The 18,445-nt window shown below is 59.6% G+C and overlaps 1 protein-coding gene across 1 annotated transcript; it reads right to left on the reverse strand.

The window, feature by feature from the left end:
- Window positions 1-2,648: 2,648 nt before the first annotated feature.
- Window positions 2,649-17,644, reverse strand: MN1 (MN1 proto-oncogene, transcriptional regulator). The gene is given in 3 exon segments (XM_070763418.1): window positions 2,649-2,995; window positions 2,997-3,004; window positions 14,268-17,644. Coding segments are annotated over 3 exon segments (3,483 nt in total). The 5' UTR covers window positions 17,566-17,644; the 3' UTR covers window positions 2,649-2,818.
- Between the last annotated feature and the right edge of the window lie 801 nt (window positions 17,645-18,445).

An 18,445-nucleotide genomic window follows, 5' to 3' on the forward strand; every position in this document is an offset into this window, starting at 1 on the left:
GCTGCGCTTGAGGTCACTCTCAGCCCTGGAAGACTGGACGGCCCTCTGGCTTCTTCACAGGGCAGCTGGACCCCCCCAGGAGCAGCCCAGCCTCCCCCCCCTTGGAGGGCTCCCGCTCTGCTTCTGCCAGTCCAGCCTTCCACCCCCCCTTCATGCCCACCTGGTATAGGCCTTGCTCCAGGATGACCAGCCTCTCTCCCCCTCCCCCGTTGCTCAGTCACAAAAGCTCTCCCCCCCTTCCCCCCCCCCCCCCGGCTGTGAGTTTTGGGTTACCCAGCAGGGAAGGGAGGCAGCCAGCGGGTGGGGGTGGGGACATCCCTCAAGAAGGGGGGCTGCGGGAGAGGGGAGCCAGGGAGGCCTCTTGGAAGGAATGCATTAACACATGCGGGGGGGGGGGGTGCAGCTCTTCTGGAAAGGGCTGGGAGTGGGGGGTGGGATGGAGCCCAGGCCCAAGATGAGCTCCATTCAACCCCTGGAGAAAGGGGGTGGGGCACGTTCTCTCCCAGCCAACCCCCCCTCAGGACCCCCCCACCCCACGGGAACAAGAGCCCCACTGGGAGGGCAGAAGGAGCACCATGGACATCATATTTATTGTAATTTAGTTGCTGAGTAAAACATGTACAGATATATACAAGATGCGCGACTAGAGAAGAGGGAAAACCACACTCACTTTCCATGAGCTTTGGCCACAGTCGTCCACCCAGCCTTCAGGAACCAGTGGGGGGGGGCTAAATTCCCAGAAAAGAGGGGGGGCGGAGGGGAAGAGGTGGAAGGGGAGACTACAGGTTGCCCTCCGTGGTCATATCTTACATGTGCAATAACTTGGCTTCTTCTTCTTCTTCTCCTTCGGACTGAGCAGGAGGGGAGGGGAGGGGAGGGGGCTCTTCCCCAATACAATGAAAACAGGGACCCCCTTTTCTTCTCTGAGCATCTCTTTCTAAAGCTGCAAGGGAATTCTGCAGGAGGAAACCAAGGGGGGGTTGGCAAGTCCCCCAAAACTTGATTTTATCCTAAAATCTTGGTTAAGATAACTGGCTTATTTTAGACTGCTTTTCCCAGAAGACTTGGGGGGGGCTGCAAAGTTATTCCTTGCAAAGGGGCGCCCCCCCCCCCACATGTCCAGGCACTGATGCCCTCAGCAACAAAAGAGCCATTTATGCTCCCCCCCCCCCGTGTGTGGTGTCTTCAGCAGGTTCCCAGTGATTCTGCCCCACCCCACCAGAACAGATCCGCAGGCTTCCCCCCTCCCCTGCAAAGGGCAGGATGTCACTCAACTAAATGCTTTCAGTTTCTGATAATTTCTGGCAATTTCTGTTTTCATTGTATTGTTTTGCCGTTGAAGCTGAATTCCCAGCATTTTAAACCTCAGCTGAAAATATTTTTCTCTTTTCCTGATGAAGTTGGTGGAGTTGCCGTGTTTTTAAAGTTTGAACACTGTCGCTCTTCCTGTAGGATTCTGATTCTTATTCTAAGGCTTCCTTGTGGCCCTCTGCCCATTTTTCTTCTTGCAACAGCTTATCTTCAGAAAATAACAGAATAAAGCCCCCCCGCTCCCCCCAGACTCACTTCTCCTTGCAGTCCTCTGGCAGGATGAGGGTCCCAAAGGGGGAGGGCAGGCAAAACCTCCGGGTGTGGGGCTCAGGGGGGAGACTCCACAGGCCCCCTCTGAGCCAAGAAACAAACCTCCCCGCATGGGGGGGGAAGGGGGGGCAGACGGCCAGGACGGATCAGGAGGTTCAGCCAAATTTTACCTGCCCACAAAAAGAAAAAATCCACAAAAATCCAGGACATTAAAAAATCAATGAAACACCCCCCCCCCCAGATTTCAAAGAAGAAAAAGCAACCGAGGGGGGGGGGGAGTTTGCTGTGGGTGGGAGCTGGTCTTGGCCTTGCTCTCCCCCCCACCTCCAGACCCAGACTGAGCACTGGGCAGGACCACCTGAGGCACGGGGGGGGGGCTAGGAGGGGAGGAGCCTCCCTGCTGCTGTAAATGCCACCCTGGGGGGCCTGGGGTCTCCTGGCTCCTCCCTTTTCCCCCTTGGCCCCTTCCGAAGCCCTTTCCATCTGGCAGCTCTGGGCCTCCCCCCCAGGCCCACACTTCCCACCCCCCCTCTGCAGAAGACATGGGGAGGCTGTTGGCAGGGCAGGAGGACAGGGGTGGGGGTGGCAGGGCTGCTGGCTGGAGGCACATGGACAACCCCCCCCCCCAGGAAAGGCCCTGGGCTGTCAAGGGGAGCCCAGCAGACCCTGAGAGCAGAGCTGCCCCTGAGCGCTGCCCCCCCTCTCTGAATGGGGGCGAGAGGAGTCAAGAGATCAGCCTGCCCCCCGCCTCCCTCACCCCCCAGTGAGACAAAGGGCTGCCTGACTCTCGCTGTGACGGGCAGCAGAGGCTGGGGGGAGCTGGGGGGCAATTTCCCCCTGAGGAGTTTGGACTTCGGTGCTGCTCTCCAGATTACCATCAGGGAGGGGGGAAGAGGGGGAGGGGGGGAATCCTGAACCCATCCTGCTTCCCAGGTGCAGAAGGCCCGGTCTGGCCTCATCGTCATTGGCTCCTTCGCCTGGCGCCCCTCCTCCTCCTCCTCCTCCTCCTCCTCTGGCAGCTGCCCTGTTTCCTTCCTTCCTTCCTTCCTTCCTTCCTTCCTTCCTTCTTTCTTTTTTAAAAAGGTTGAGTTTGTTTTAAATTGACCCTTGCCAGTCTCTGTGCCGCTACACAGACCCCAACCTAGGAAAACTGTCCAACTAGCAGCAGCTGGTGAAACCTTAACGGAAGAGCAGGATGCGACCAACGTTCCCTCCTCTTCCTCCTCTTCCTCCTCCTTCAAGTCAGGGCAGCCACAAAAGTCCCGAATCTGTTGGAGATGTCCGAGTGCAGGGATCTCCAGGTTGGCACCGCAGTCCGGCCCTTGGCATCCCCCATGTCGTCCGTGCAGTGGACGGAGAGGCACGGCAAGTGGCTGCCCGTCGGTGCTGGAGCCAAGGCCTTGCTGGAGGGGGGGGTCGTGGGCTGCAAGGGAGGGAGAGAGAGAGGTTAGGCTCGGCTCACCCCAAAAGAGGGTCCAGGGCAGCTGCCCGGATGCCCTGCCCTTGAGGAGACCTCCACGGGCCGGAACCCCTGCCAGGCTCTGCAGAGAGGGTCCCCCCAAATTCTGAGGAGAGCCCAAGCATTCGGGGTTGGAAATCACAGACCCAGCCATGGGGTCCAGAGGGGGGGCGGGGGGGCGTAAACAGACAAGTGAGAGCACCCACCCGGGCAGCCTACGCGAGGGCACCAATTTCTCCCAGGGCTCCTCCCCCTCCTCCCTTGGCACCTGCCCATCCCAGTGTCAGGCCGGCCTCTCCCGGCTCCCCTGGGAAAGACCCACATCCTGCCCCGCCTTCCCTCTCGGGACAGAAGGAGCCAGCGAGCTCTTGGGCTGCACGGGGCAAATCCCTCAAGGCAGAAGGAAGCCGAGAGGCCGGGCGACAGCAGCAGGGCCCCCCCCCACCATCTCTGGAGAAGAGGTGCCTGCCACACTGCCCTCCTATCACCCCCCCGCTCTCAGAAACCGTGGCGGAGCCGGGAGCGGCACAGCTGCCCCCAACCTCCCCTCGGGGCTCCTTCCTGTGCCCGGCTGCCTGGTCAGTTGCCCGTCTGTCTGAAACCTGGTGCTTGGCAGCCCAGCTGAGTCCACTCCATTTCAGAGGCCGGTAAGGAAGCCTGCTCCAAAGAGCAAAGCCGGTCAATTCCGCTGGTATTTGCACCAGGGGAGCCAAACCGACTGCTCACCCCAAAAGGGTGGGGAGGTCCCCGGCCTTGGTGAAGGAAGGAGGGCCTGGGTTCCCTGAATCTTCTATTGGGGGGCCACTGGCAGAGGGCCCCTGCAGGCGAGGAACCCAGGCCGCCCCCTCCCCTAAAATACCTCGGTGAGACAAGAGCCGGCGGAACAGAAGTGGTGGCGGGCCAGGTTCCCGCTGGAGCTCTCAGGCAGACGGACTGAGGCAAGCGGCTGAGCCGAGCCTCCGCGATCCCTTCCTTCACACACGGTCTTGGGAAGCAGACGAGATGGCGGGCAGTTCAAGGAGAGGGCAGTGTTGGCCTTTTCCCGCCCAAAGGATGTGATCGAAAGCCAACAATGCGGGTTGAAGAAAGGTTTCTGGCAGGGATCGTGGCCCCACTTGGCCTCCAGGCAGGGAAGACGCTCCGGGATTAATCTGATCCACAGCTCCCTCCTAATTCAGACCCCCCACCCAGGCTTCTGTCCCACCCCAGAATTTGAAAAGGTCAGCCCCAAAGAATTCCACTCGGATTCTATTTTAATACATGCAAATACCTGGTTTCCCCGAAAATAAAACCCAATCAGAAAATAAACCCCAGCGTGGTTTTTCAATTTAACCCCCAAAATAAGCCCCAGTTAAGCTCGTCAGCCAGACAGACATATTTAGCACCACATTTCCCCCCCCCCCCAAAATAAGCCCTAACCCAAAAATAAGCCCCAGTGCATCTTTTGGAGCAAAAAATAATGTAAGATCCAGTCTTATTTTCGGGGACACCTGGGTGTCCTGAGGGGAGGGGGGAGACCCAGCAGCGGGGGTGGCCCTCTGCCCCCTTTGCGTGTCCTCTGCGGTGGATTCACCCACATTTGTTCGGCCGGCTGGGCTTCTCTGGGCCTCCCGAGGCGTCTTGGGAGGAGGTAAATTTGGCGATGGAATGGAGAGATTGATCGGGAATAATTAAAGCAACTATTCACAGACTAAATAGGCTGCGGATGGCGCAACCTCCCTCCTGACTTCTTTGTGACCCTTACGTGTGCAAAAAGGACCGTGGGGTGTGTGTGGGGCGGTTGTGGTTTACAGAAATGTCACTAGCAGTTGAGGGGCAGGTCATTATTTGGGGCATTTGACCAGCTGATTTCAAGCCCAGCATGGCCAGTTCCAAAAGCAGCCCAGCTGCCCTGGGCCGAGAGAGAGAGGGGGGGGGGTTCCACTTGGACCCTCCTCTGCCCTCCGGTGGGCCACTCTGCTTCCCCCCCCGTGCCCCCCCCCGCAAGGATTGTGGCAACCCAGCTTCTCCACCACCACCACCACCCTGGCCCTGCGGCTGTGGGGCTGCTGCCCTCTTTGGCCTGCCCAGAGTTTTGCCCTAGAGGCCTCCAGCCTGCTACACAGAGCTGCCCTGGGCTCCTCAAAGCCCCCTCAGTTCATGTCTCGGGCACTGCCACCCCCCCCCACGGGAGCTCCCTCTGCCCCTCTGCTGGCTCTCTCCTCGCTCTGGGCTGGCTGACGACTCCCCCCCCCATCCCAGCAACAGTCCCTGCTCAGGCCTTGCTGCCCCCCCACATTCAGCCACCAGCTCCTCCGGGCCCTTCTTTATATGTGTTAAACTGAGTCAGTCCCAAATTCCCAATTTTAAGAGGAGGAAAGCAATTAAATCCATGCAACCAAATTAATTCGCAACATAATACACAATCCAATAAACAAATAATTAAAACCACAACGGACTAAGCGCAACCACCTACAGTTCAAACAGATGCGTTGACACCCAGGTGGCCACTCAGCACCTACGAAGTGGAGGAGAGTTCCGTCGGATAACCAGCCCCGCCTAAACCTTTTTAGCCAGTAAAAACGGAGTCCAAAAGTTTCCAAGATTTTCAGGGATGAAGGAAAGAAAGAAAAAATGCAGAATTGGGAGAAGCAGCCTGTCCAGCCCTCTCAACTGCTGCCGCCTCCGGCCTCTCGCACTGGACTCACGCTGGACACAGCTCGGCCCAGAAGATCCTTCCATTGCAACACAGTGGGTGACTCTACTTACGGACTTAATTCGATCCGTGATCAGGTTCTTAAGTAGAAAAGTTTGTAAGTAGAAGCAATTTCCCCCCTAGGAATCCACATAGAAGGAAATAATGCCTGCAAACCCATAAAAAGCTCAGAATTTGGGTGGGAGGAGGAGGAGGAGGACAGTCACTGCTGAAGGAAGAAGGGGAGGGGGATCCAAAAAATCCAAAACTTTAAGGCTTAAAAAAAGGGGGGACTCTGAGGCCGCAAGGAGGAGCACGCGCCTCCCATACACCCAGCGCCAGAGAGAGAAGCCCAGGCGGGCGAGAGCGGGGCCCCCACCGAAAGGCTCCTCTGGCAGCCCAGAAAAGCCCCAGATGGCCGGGATTAAAGGGGGAAAGGCAGGGAACTGGCTGGGCATTTGTGCCGCTCTCAAATTTCCTGGGAGACTTTTCCCGGCTTGGTTCTTGAGAAGAGGCAAAAAAATCTTCAACACCTGGTTCTTATCCAGAAAGTTCTTAAGTGGAGGCACCACTGTATATCTAACACATATATGGAGCATGACAAGACAAAACGCCCAGCCAACTTACGGTAACAGCCTAACTATGTTGAGCCATTCATAGGTGTTTAATGGGAATAACAATAACAATAACGATGATGATGATGATAATAATTTATTAGATGTGTGTGCCGCCCGTCTCCAAAGACTTGCAGAATGTTAAAACATGGATTTGAAACAGTTGATATTCAACAGATTCCCTCTGTCAAGTGAAGTTCTGTAACTCTTTGCTTTCGTAAAATCATCCGCATATCTCACTCAGCCCAGAGGGGAAATAGGAAAAGAGAAAAGACCCTGCAACAACTGGAGAAAAAGTGTTTGTCTGTGCAGAGAAAAACACACAGGTGCGAATTCGCCCGTTCCAAAGGGCGGCTGTGAGCTCTGGGAGGGGGCCCTTTCGCAAGAGCCGTTTCTCCCCCCCCCCTGATCTAAGACCAGGCGTACAAGGGCCCATATCTGCCTCTGAAGTGACCACCGGCGGCACTTACATCCCTGGCCAGTGGTCCGAAATGCTCCCTCCCAAAGCAAGAGAGGTGGGCGGTGGGGGGCGGGCAGTGGAGAAAGCAGAGGAGCCTCGGTCTGAGCTGAGCTGGACGCAGCCCCTTCCCACACCCACCCAGCAGGGGCACCACTGCCAAATGCATTCACCAAGCCAGGTGAATCTTCCTGCCCTGCCCCGGGAGGTTTTGCCCGAGGGTTCCTTGTGCGCCTCACACTGTTGTTGTTGTTGTTGTTGTTGTTGTTGTTGTTGTTGTTATTATTATTATTATTATCATCATTTATTAGATTTGTATGCCGCCCCTCTCCAGAGACTCGGAGCGGCTCACAACAACAAAGCCCCCTCCCCCTGGACTCAGCCCCCACACCTGGGCCAGCAAGCAAGGGGAGCAGGAGGCTGACCGGAGGCCCTCAGTCTCGCACGGCGGCTGCAGCTGCTTCTCCTGGCTGTCTGCTGCTCTCGCTTTACTTTGGGAGCCTTGCTTACACATTTATTTTAAAAGGTAGTGATGCCCCCTAACTGACCCCCCCCCTTTTGTCGCTCTGGGCAGCTTACAAACCCAGAGCTTTCTTTCTCTTTCTTTCTTTCTTTCTTTCTTTCTTTCTTTCTCTTTCTTTCTTTCTTTCACCACTGCCAGCCCAAGCAAGCCCTTCGAGGCTGCTTCGAATGAAGAGTCCCTGGCAGCCCCTTGGGGCTGTGGGTGCTGCGGCCACTACTCCTGACCCCCCCCAAGGGGACCAAGGACGGCAGAGCCAGATCCAACCACACCCCCGGCCAGGCCTGGCCCTTGGGTGGAGGCCCCCTGCGGCCCCTGCGTTTCAAAGCGAGGCTTCCGTCCGCTGAGGGGATCCAGTTTGGGAATCCCGATTCCTCAGCCCGGACTGTTGGGCTGGAAGAGATCCCTGGGGGAGGGGGGAGGAATCCTGTCATGCCGCCTCTCCAGAAAATAAACCTGAGAGAAATATAAAAACCTGGTTCAGCAGCAACCGGAGACCGGTGGAAGCAGCCTAGAACCCCTCCAGCCCCAGAGCAGCCTGGCAGAGTGGGGCTCCCGGAAGAAGGGGGGGAGAGGCGGGAGAGGCAGCCCTCCAGAGTCCCTTCCGCAAAGACTGGGGAGGAAGGCCACCTGGCACCCCGACCATAGTTCCCTCTAAGCTGAGCAGTGAGCAATCGCTCACTTAAAAATCATCCTCAACTCAGAGTTTTCCAAACCTGCCCAGAAGCCGAGAGGGAAAGAGTGAGAGAGGAAGAGAGGAAGAGAGAGAAACAGATAGAAAAAAGAGAGGAAGGAAAAGAGAAAGAAAAAGAATGGGAGTAAGGAAGAGAGAAAGAAAATCAAAACCTAGTTTGAAACTAGCTCAACTATTTAAGTGGCATTTTGATATTGATAGAGTTGCCCTATGATGAGCTCACTGTTATACACACACAGGACAGTATTTTATTTTGAAATTCTCTCAGGCAAAACAGGGTGGGGTTTTTATTTATTATTTCTGTGCCGCCCAGTCCTGAAGGAACTGCCGCTCAGACACTATACTTTTCCGCCCACCCCCCCCAAAAAATTAGAGGGAACACTGACCCCGACCCTCTCTGGGTCGACCCACAAGCAAGCACCTTCTGCATATTATCCCAGCATAGGGAGCGGCCAGCAGGAGACAAGGCCTCCCCAGCTCAGCCCCTGCTCTGCTCAGCGCCTCCTGCCTGCCCACCCCCCACCCCCGCGAGCGTATCTGGGGGTGCTTGAAAAAGGGTTGAGACGCATGCTCGGCTGGTTGGATGAGGATGAGGAGAGCCACATCTCAAAGCACCAAGCGGCCCCCGCTAAGGAGTAGCCAGTGGGGCAATTCTCTGCCAGTGGCCCCACCCTCCCCTCCCTGCCAGGTGGTCAGCAGTCCTGGAGACTAAAGGAGCCCCGGCCCCTCTCCTCATCAAGGAAGAGCGATTGGGAGCTCTCAGCCCACTTTGCAGCTAGTCAGGAAGCACTGAACAAGCCATCATTTGTGGCTCCCAACAAACCGCTGATGGGCCTCTTTGCTTCCCGTGTGGGTTCAGCTCAGGGACAGTGGAATTTTTTCTTTTGGAGAAGAGAGAAAACTAGGACAATTTCCAATTCCATTCTGGTCAAGAAAAGAGAAGACAATTTGTCCACTAGGACCATCAGAAAGCTCATCCAAAAATGACCATGCACAATTGTCAGGTGTCGAGATCATTGGGCTGATGACGCAAACCTCCAGCTTCAGGTCTAGCAGCAGAGAAGCAAGGGGGGAGCCCCCCCCCAAGGCCCCCTCTCCTCTGTGATGCTGAGGCATAGCTACCATCCCCACCGCCTGGCCAGACCCCTTCATCCTAATCTTACTAGCGAGAAAAACTATGGCAGTAAAAGAGGCGCATCAACTGGCAGCAAGATTTTCCCCAATAAAACACAGAATTCCAAAACTGCCTTTCTCAGAGCATCTCAAGTCCGGGATGGAGTCAAACTGGCTCCAACTATTAAATTTGCTTTGTCCCCTGGGGGTCTGAAGGATTCCACCTCCATTCCCATGAAAAACAAAGGAGAAAGCCTGCCCCCCCCCCCCCCCCGGGGCTTTTGCCTCCTGCATTCTTCCTTTGGCAGGACACAAAAGGCACGGGGAGGGGGAGGGGGGGCGGGAGGGGGGCTGAGGCCACCATTGAGGGCTGGCTGGGGCTTCCCAACCCTCCCGTTCAGATGTAGCAGGTATTCCATCATGAAACTGTTATGGGCGAATGGTTATTTCCAGGCCCTACCAAGAACAAAGGAAACACTTCGCGGATCCAATTTCTGATGCTATGTTCAGACCTGATGGTGAAACACACACACACACCGGACGAGGGACATCCAGGGGCTCAAGGTGCCTGTTGTATTTTGGGTCCTTCTGTGCCTGCCTTCTGGTGGAGCTCGTTTAAAGAAGCGACAGAATGAAGAAAATGGGGCTATTACGCTTCAGAAAGATTTATAGATAGAAGAACCCCAGAGATGTAAAATTAAACATATCTAAGCCATAACAAAATTGTTTGTGCAAAACAACCACAAAACAGTAAATGAACTACTAATTCATAGTGATTGCCAAATATTGGACCTCGTGTGGCCTCAACTGAATGAGCAAATTCCAAGCAAGAATGCTCAGGATGAGGTCAGAGAAAGTCTTGGTCAAAATTTGCTACTTTGAGACACAATAATTCTCTCTGTAGATATGCTGGGACCTCGCCATGAATAACCCTGCAGTTGTCGTCTTCGGCAACCAGGGAAAAAAATTAAAGTGTCTTAGTTAAGCAACACTATTTCAACTGGATATAATCACAGCATTTTCTTCAATTCACATGATTTTTCACTTTTGAAAATGTAGGAAAAATTAAAAATATCTGCATTTGATAGGCGGTATCCTAATATTTTACCACTGAATAGTCAGACTAATACTGAATGCTATTATTAATCTATACATTATTTGGTAAAGTCTTAAAATTAATAATTCATTACAAAATGAAATCTAAGAAATTATCCTGGGTGTTTATATCCAGAATGTTTGTGGACAGAGGCTACATCTTTTACCAAATTAAAACTAAGGGCATCTCACAAACAAAATGTTCTGTCATTTTGAAATTAGTATATTTCTCTCTCTTCAAATGCTGAGCATTAATGAACCTGGCAATGTTTCTCCGCCACCGGAAGAGAGAAAACCGGGCTACCGAGGGTCCCATCTGTGTCCTTGTAGGAGGCTCTGCTGCACACAGTGAAGACGGCAACATCTCTTTTTTTTATCAGGGGAGCCAAAGAATAACCAAGGGGGGGGGTTCCCTCTTTCTCTTTTATGCCATCCAATCACCTCATTGGCTTATGCCCTGCAAAGGATAAAGAAGTTCAGCTGGCCAAAATTAATAGATAGCCCCTCTGATGAGCAAATTCCACCAATTTAAGATTTAAGGCAATCGGGAATATGCCCATAATCGTAGAAGTATATAAATCTGCTGGAGAAGGACGACCAACATAAGACTGGAAGCCATTAAGAGGGGGGGGGGGGTATAGGGCCCATTGCTCTTCCTGCCAAGGCTGCTTCTGGGGGGGGGGGGGTGACACCTGCCATTAAGAAGGAGACAGGCTGGGGTGCCCTCTGGGATTTAACCCCAAACCATCCTCTCGGTTTTAAGGGGTTGGCTGGCACTTTGCTGCTCAGGGGGATTTTTTGTCATTTCTTTCCAATTGTTTAAATTCCAAAATGCTTAATTTAAAAAGGTGAAAAGCAACCCTCTTTTCTCCCCCCCCCCACTTTGACTTTCTTATCTTAAACCCAAATTCAGGCTGCGCTGACCTAGAGAAGGAGACCTTCCCCTCTCTGGGTAGAGAAGCAGAGGACAGTTCCCCATTCCCAGCCCAGCAAGCACAGGCCGAAAGGGCCGCACTGGACACTCTGCCTGGACGGGGGGGGGGGGGGGGGGCAAGGGAGGCCACCCACTGCCAGAGAGATTCTCCACCAGCCCCACAGCAGGAGGAACCGGCGGCAGCAAGCGTCCAGGAGGAAGAGCCCCAGCCATCCCGGTGGAGGTGACAGAACAAGGGTTCTGCTGGGGAAAGGGCCTCCTCCTGCCTGCAACCGCCGAGTCCTCCTCCGCGATGGGGCTGCCTGGAGGGCTACTTGCCTTGTGTAACACGGAGGGAGGGTCCTCAGCCATCCAGAGACCTTCAGGAAAAGCCGCTCTGTTGTTGTGCTGGAGAGGTGTTGTCTGTTTATATAAAAGCCGCCTCTGCATTGTGCAATTATTTTCTTTTACCACTTTGGAAGTTTATTTATGAAATAAATAAATATATGTATTTAGGAAATAAATAAACTTATGAAATTTATGCATCATGTTCCTGCCTTTCTGGCTAAGAAACACTGTGCAAAGCGGGGGGGGGGCAATAAAATTACAGCAGAAGATAAAACAAAAGGAAATATATTTAACTGCTCCGAGTCCTCAGGCATGGAAATCTAATAAATAATAAAAATAAAATAATAATTCTATAAGCAAATTTTGAAATATTAAATAATACCTATTTTTTGTATCCTAAAATACAAGGTTCCAAACTGAAACATTGACCAACAGAATTAATTAAAAAGCACACGTGGATATAAAGCCTAGGTGCCATTTAAGAAAAGACTGACCGTACGAACCAGCCCAGCATAACATTGCATGAGTGCTGTAGGTCAGCACACAAACCGGAACACCACATGGGATTCCCTACAAATGTTAGAACTGGTTTGGTTTTGTGGGGGCGAATAAAAAAAAGGATAACAAACAGCTTAAAGAGCATTTGGTTGACCCAACCCCAGTGGCAACTGATAGGCGATACTTAGCCTCGGAGGGACTCAGAAATACTGACCGGAAGACCTCCTCCTGCCAGTGCCTGGGCCCTGGGGAAGCCTTTGGCCTTAAAGGCCTCGGTCCTCTGCTTAAGCCCAGCAGCCATGGGCAACTTTCCTCTCTTTGGTTCTGGGGACTTTGCCTTAGGCATCAGGCGGGGGGGGGGGGGTATGCAGAGCAGCAAAGCGTCTGGGGGGGGCAGGGGGCCAAAGGAGACGGCCATTTCCCTGCTTTCCCCACCCTTTCAAAACCAGCCCCTTAAGGCTTCCTCCTCACAACCCATCAGCAGCTCCAAAAACCTACCACCAAAGGTGCAGAATGTGGGAAGAGCCCGAACCCCCCCCCCCCCCGTCCTCTCCCCCCCCCCCCCCCCGTGGCCAGATTAACGTTTCAGGTTGCAAGTGTTTGTTCCACGAATGCTCTTGTTCACACACCATCCCACGTGGCAGCTCCTTCCACTGACAGATTTATGAGTTCTGTGACAGGGAACGAAACCGACCGCCTGGAAAGGAGAACTGGCACTGCCCCCCACTCTTCTCCCACATTATAGGCACATGCTGCTCCAGGTGGCAGCCCCTTGCTACAGCCCCCTCCCCCCCCCACTCTCTGCCCCTTTCAAAGGAGGGCGCTCTGGCCCACCTGCCATCCTCTCCCGGCCAGAGCTGACCTTCCAGAGTGGAGGGGCTGGGACTCAGCTCAAGGGAGACCCCAGAGCCTGGTTTTCAACCTCTGGACGCCACCCCTGCAAGCACAAGGAAATCCTGCAACTGCTGTTCTACAACACCTTGCTCCGTTGGTCGCACAACGCAGTGTAGCTAGAACCACCCAAAAACGATCTCCCCCCCCCCCCGTGGAGTTGTGCTCTGTCCCCTGCGGGGGCCGAGAGAGGGAGCCAGGGACCCCCACTTGGGAATGGGCCCCTGAAATGCCCCACGGGAAGACCCTGCATCCCACCCGTGGTTCAAAGCCAGGAACAGCCAATGTCCATTCCAAAAAGTTACCTAACAGGAGAGCCTGATCCATAGCTGAGCAGAAGTAATTTAAAAAGGGGTGGGGGGGAGATTGGCCGGGATTCCTTTTCCCCCCTTCCCGACCGCCACCCTTTGCGGGACCTCGGACAAAGTGGCGGCCTTGAGGCTTCATCACTTTCCCCCACTGGAAAAACTCCTCCCGGATGCTGAGGCGCAACTCTAAACTCCGCCACCCTTTTATTTTCTCCCAGTGCGGAGAACAGGCGCAAGCAAGGGCCGATGGGCGCCCCTCTGCCGGCTGCCCTGCCTCAGACTGACCTCGGATTCCAAAGCGGACACTGTCCTGCCTCCCACAAAGGCAAAGCCGGGCGGGGGCTGCGATCGGGCCCCTAACAAGCTACCGATCCAGTCAGATCCGGTGTTAAGGGAAGAAAAGGCAAGGGCGCCCCCCCTCCCCGCCCCACTCCCCTCGGGGCCCCTTTGATAGGGAAGCGCCTTGCACCCCGCAGGCCTCACCCATCCGGCAGAGTTGGATGTCGGGGAGCCCGCCCTCCACGCCCCCCCCAAGACCTGGGTGGACCAAAGCAAATCAGACCGGCCTTGTGCCGCTGTGTCCGAGGCTGCAACCGCACCGACTCCTGTCTCTAAAATCCGCCCCCCCTCCCCGCATCACCGCAAAAGTCCTTGTGTTGTGCGAAACTCTGGAAAGGAGAGGTGGGGCGGGGAAGTCCCTTCTCTTTCCCTCCCCGGGAGCGGGACGCGGCCTCCAGGCCCCCAAACCAGCGTCTCTGTGGAAGCGCATCCCTTGCGCGGGGGGCTTCAGCCTGAACGCTCACGCGCCGCTTTCCCCTCCTCGGGCCCGGGGTTCGAGCGGTGGCTGCAGCCCGACTCCCTACCTCCAGGCCTGCCGGGCTACCTGCAGCTCCCACGCGGCCTTTGCGGCTGCTCTGCTTCCTGGCGGATGCGCCGCTCGCAGGCCAAGGTGCCCCAGCAGCAGCGCCGCCTAAGCGGAGGGGAGAGCGGCGCTCGGATCTACACCCCGCCCGGGGAGGGGCAGAAGCGGGGTCCGCGAGTAACGCTCGGCCCGACGGCTCCGGCCCCAGCCGAGTGCGAGGGCGGCGGCGGACGCTCCTACCTTCCTTGCCGTGCGCGGCCGCCTTCACTTTCTCCCAAGGCACCAGGAGCTTCTCGTCGGGCTCCGCGTCCAGGAGGGCTTTGTCTGTGGGCAGGTACCAGGCGGCGGAGTGCTCGGCCATCAGCGATTCCAGGTCGATGGTGCTCACTGCGCCCTTGGCTCCGGCGCCCTCACAACAGCTGCTCCGCTCGCCGCTCTCGCCGCCCTGGCCGCCGCCCGAGGCTTCGGGGCCACCCTTCGTGGCGCTCTGCAGGCCCAGCGGCTGGTCCTCGGAGATGCTGAACTGCTGCCGCTGCAGCTGGATCTGGGCCTGCAGGATCTCCAGCGGGTGGATCTCCTCCTGCACCGGGCCCGGGGCCGCGGGGCCGTAGCTCTCGGGGCTGGAGGTAGCTGGGCCGCCGCCGCTTTGCAGGCCCAGCTGAGCCAGGGCCGCCGCCGCCTTCTGCCCATTCAGGAGCGGGTGGTCGGCCGGGCGGCCGGGCGGCTGAAGCGGGCTGCGGCCAGCGGGACACCCTTTGGCTCCCGGGTTGTCGGAGCTGGAAGACACCTCGTCCTCGGTTTCCGGCTCGCCCGGGAAGTCGCCGCGGGGGGAGCAGGATTCCGCCGGGTCCAGGGCGGGGAGGAGATCGGCCTGCTCTGGAGGAGGCTGGAGGAGGTCGCCGCCGCCCTTGGCCCAGGTGGACGGCGGGGAACTCAAGGCCTTGGGGGGCTCGTGAAGGTGGGGGGTGCCGCCGCCGCTTCGCTCTCCCCCTTGTCCGGGGCTGCCGCCTTCGACGCCCGCCGGCGGGCCGTACTTCTCAAAGTAGCCTCCTGCGGCGCCGATCGCCCCGCCGGCTGGACTGACGTGGCCGCTGTCCCGTTTCCTGCGCCCGCGGCCTCGTCCGCTTCCCGCCTTGGCCTCGGGGCCCGATCCAGGGGAGTAATTGGGGGAGAGGCCGCTTTCGCCGGCAGGACCCGTGGAGGCCGGGAGGGGAGGCTGCGGCCCGGCGCCGCTCGTCTCGGGAGGTTCCGCGGGGCTCAGCTTGCTCCGCTTGGCGCCCTCCCCGCAGGCCCCGCCGCCCGCCGCCGCCGGCGCGCCCTTCTTGCCGAAGGTGACGTTGAGGTTGGGCGCGCCCAGGCTTGCGATCATGTTCTGGCAGGCGGTGGAGAGCGCGGCCAGGCAGCTCTGTCCGAAGAGGCCGCTGCTCTCCTTGGGGGCCGCGCTTCCGGGCGGCGCCCCGACGCCCCCTTTGGGGAAGGAGCCCAGCGAGAGGGCGCCCAGCTTGCTGCTGGCCGGGGCGGGCCGGGGCTGCGGCGGAGGCGGCGCGGAGCTCGGGAAGTCCGTCGGCGGCCCGAAGGACCCGGGCGAAGCGCTGTGCGGGGTGGCCTGGCGGCTGGGGCCCCCGAAAGGAAAGCTCTGCGCCGGCGCTGCGAAGTCGGGGTGGCTCGGCCGCCGTTCCGACGGCGAGCTCAAGCAGAACTGGCCTGGCAGGCCGCTGGGCGACGGGACGTGTCCTTCGCCCCCGGAGGGCATCCGCAGGGCCTGCGGGGGCGGCGGGGGCTCCTGCAACCCGCCCAGTCCCGATCGGAACAGCAAATCGCCGCTGCCCGCCGGAGGGTGGGGCGGCGGGAACCAGGCGCCTTCCTGGGCCTCGAAAGCGGCCTCGCCCGGGTGCTGCTGGTGCGGGGACTGGTGGTGGCCGTGGGGGGGCTGGTGGTGGGCGACCTGCTGCAGGCCGGGCGGGCGGAGGCGCTGGCCGCGGGTGGCCGCCATCTGCTTGATCATCAGCGCCGCGTTCTGGCGCTGCTGCAGGGCCGCCTGGGGATCCGAGCCCGGGGGCGGCGGGAAATGCTCGGGTCCCGGCGGCGTGAACTCTCCCGGCAGTCCCTGATAGGCCGCGGAGGGCGACAGGTGGCTCTCCAAGGCGGCCGCCCCGTGCATGGCTGCGCCGCCGCCACCCCACGACTCGAAGCGGGGCCTCTTGGGGAGATTCACGTAGGGGGGCGCGTCGAAGTGCTGCAGTCGCTGGTTGGGCGCCTGCGGGGGCTGCTGGGGCACGTTGAAGAGCGGCTCTCCGGGGCCGAAGGGGGGCGGCGGCTGGTGCGGGTGGTGCTGCAGGCCCCGGTTCTCCAGCCGGTGGATGGGATACTCGAACTGGCCGTGCTGCGCCTGCAGAATCGGGCCGCCGCCGTCCTGCAGGTTGGCGTTGGCGGCGCTTCCCTCGGGACACTGCTGGGGCCGCGGCAGCGCCGACGGGCAGGAATTCTGCCGGGCCAGGAGAGCCGGAGGCGGCGGCGGCGGCTGTTGCTGGGCCAGGTGGTGCCTCCCGCCGCTCAGGCCCGGCTCCAGCCCCAGGGACATTTTGCGGGCGCCGCCGAAGCGATCGAAGAAAACGCCGTGAGGGGGCTGCTGGGCGGGCACCTTCCCCAGGGAACCCGGCGCTCGGGCCAAGGCCGCGGAGTGTCCGCCGAAATTGCCGCCTCCCGACGGAGCCGCCTGGCGCCCGGACCCGTACTGCGGCAGCTGCCCCTCAGCCTCCGACGGCGGGAAAACGGGCAGGTCGAAATGGCTCTCGCCGTTGGGGTAGCTGTATTCCAGGGCCTCCACCGCGGCCGCTCCTTGGCTGGGCAGGCGCCGCTGCGAGTCCAGGCCGTGCGGTTCCGAGGAGGCGGCTCCGGGCAGGCCGTGGAAGGAGGCGGCGCGGTTAGGCGACTGGTCAAGCGGCAGGCACGGGGCCGGCACGCCGGGATTGTGCAGATGGGGCGGCGGCGGCTGGAAGTCCTGGAGGGGTCCCGCCCTCTGCTGTCCGAAGCCGTCCCCGCCCGCCTGGCCGTCCGCCAAATGCTGCTCGTAGCCGCCGTCTGCCGAGAACGTCTGCTGGCCGCCCGAATAGCCGAGGAGGCGCCCACCGTGCAGGCAGGAGGCGCCGGGTTCGGGCCCGAAGCCTCCGCCGAAGTGCGCGACCGGCGGCTGGGTCTGGTGGTGGGCGGCCGGGCCGGGCGGCGGGCTGCCGAAGAATCCGTGGAGGGGCTGGGCCGGACCCAGCTCCGGAGGGCCGCCGCGGGGGGCGTGGAAGCCGCCGTAGCCTTCCCCGGACAAGGGCAGGTTCATGGCCAGCAGGCTCGACGAGGACTCGCCCAGGGCATGCACGGCCGCCGCTTCCCCGCCGCCGCCACTCCCGCCGCCGCCGCCGCCACTCCCGCCGTGAAAGGGGGACGGCTTGAACTGGGAGCCCGCGGCCGGCCCGAAGCCCCCGCCCCGCTCGCCGCTCCTGCCTGAGCCGCCGCCGTGTGGGTCGAAGGGATCGAGCGCAAACATCCCGCCGGTGACTGCGACTGACTAGATCCTCAGCCAGGCATCGCGGCCCACCGGCCGCCCGAGAGTCTTTGCAGGCAGGCAGGCAGGCAGGGGAGAGTTCGGCCGCCGCCGCCGCCGCCGCCCGAGCGCCTCACATCTTGCGCGGCAGGGTCCGTCCGGCGCCGGAGGGGCGGCAGTGGGGAGCTCGCCGGGCCCGGCCGCCCTGCATGGCTCGCGCGGCTGGCGCGCCGCTTCCCTGGCCGGCTGGTTGGCTGGCTGGCTGGCTGGCTGAGCGGCTCCTGGCTCTGCCGCGCTCTCGCCGGGGAAGCCGCAACAAGTTTTGCATTTCAGCGAGGCCGTCCAGCCATTAGAGCTGCGCCAATGAGCGGCCCGGCGGGGCGGGGCTCCCTGTTAAGGTGGCGCCGCCGCCGCCCCCGTCCCCGCCGAGCGCTCGGCCCGCTCGCGGGGAGCCACGAGTGGGATGCGGGAGGCCGCCCAGGTCTGCGGCCGTCCGAGCCGAGCGCCGGCTTCGCCTTGTCGGTCAGCGCCTGCGGGGCTCGACGTCCGGCGCACCTCCTTAAGGAGACGCCAGCGCGGGGGGAGGGGGGCGTCGCTGCCTGGAAGGCGTCCGCTTCCCCTTCGGCCCGGGCGCGAGAACCGCAGGCGGGGGCCCCCGGAGCCGCCAATCCTGCCGCCCAGCGCCGCCGCCCCCCGCCCTCCAGCCCTAAGGGCCCGGGGCGCCTCGGGAAGAGGGGGGGGGTGCTCGGCCGGGTCGGGAGGACGCCGAGCTCTGCGATTAAAGATCGATTCTGTGCCATTGGTTTTCCTGCGCGCTGCCCCCCTTCCCGCGACCCCCGCCTCTGCCCCTCGCAGCGCCCGGGAGAGGGCCGTGCTTGCCCCG

This window comes from Erythrolamprus reginae, chromosome 10 (assembly GCF_031021105.1).
Source record: "Erythrolamprus reginae isolate rEryReg1 chromosome 10, rEryReg1.hap1, whole genome shotgun sequence".
Classification (NCBI taxonomy): domain Eukaryota; kingdom Metazoa; phylum Chordata; class Lepidosauria; order Squamata; family Dipsadidae; genus Erythrolamprus; species Erythrolamprus reginae.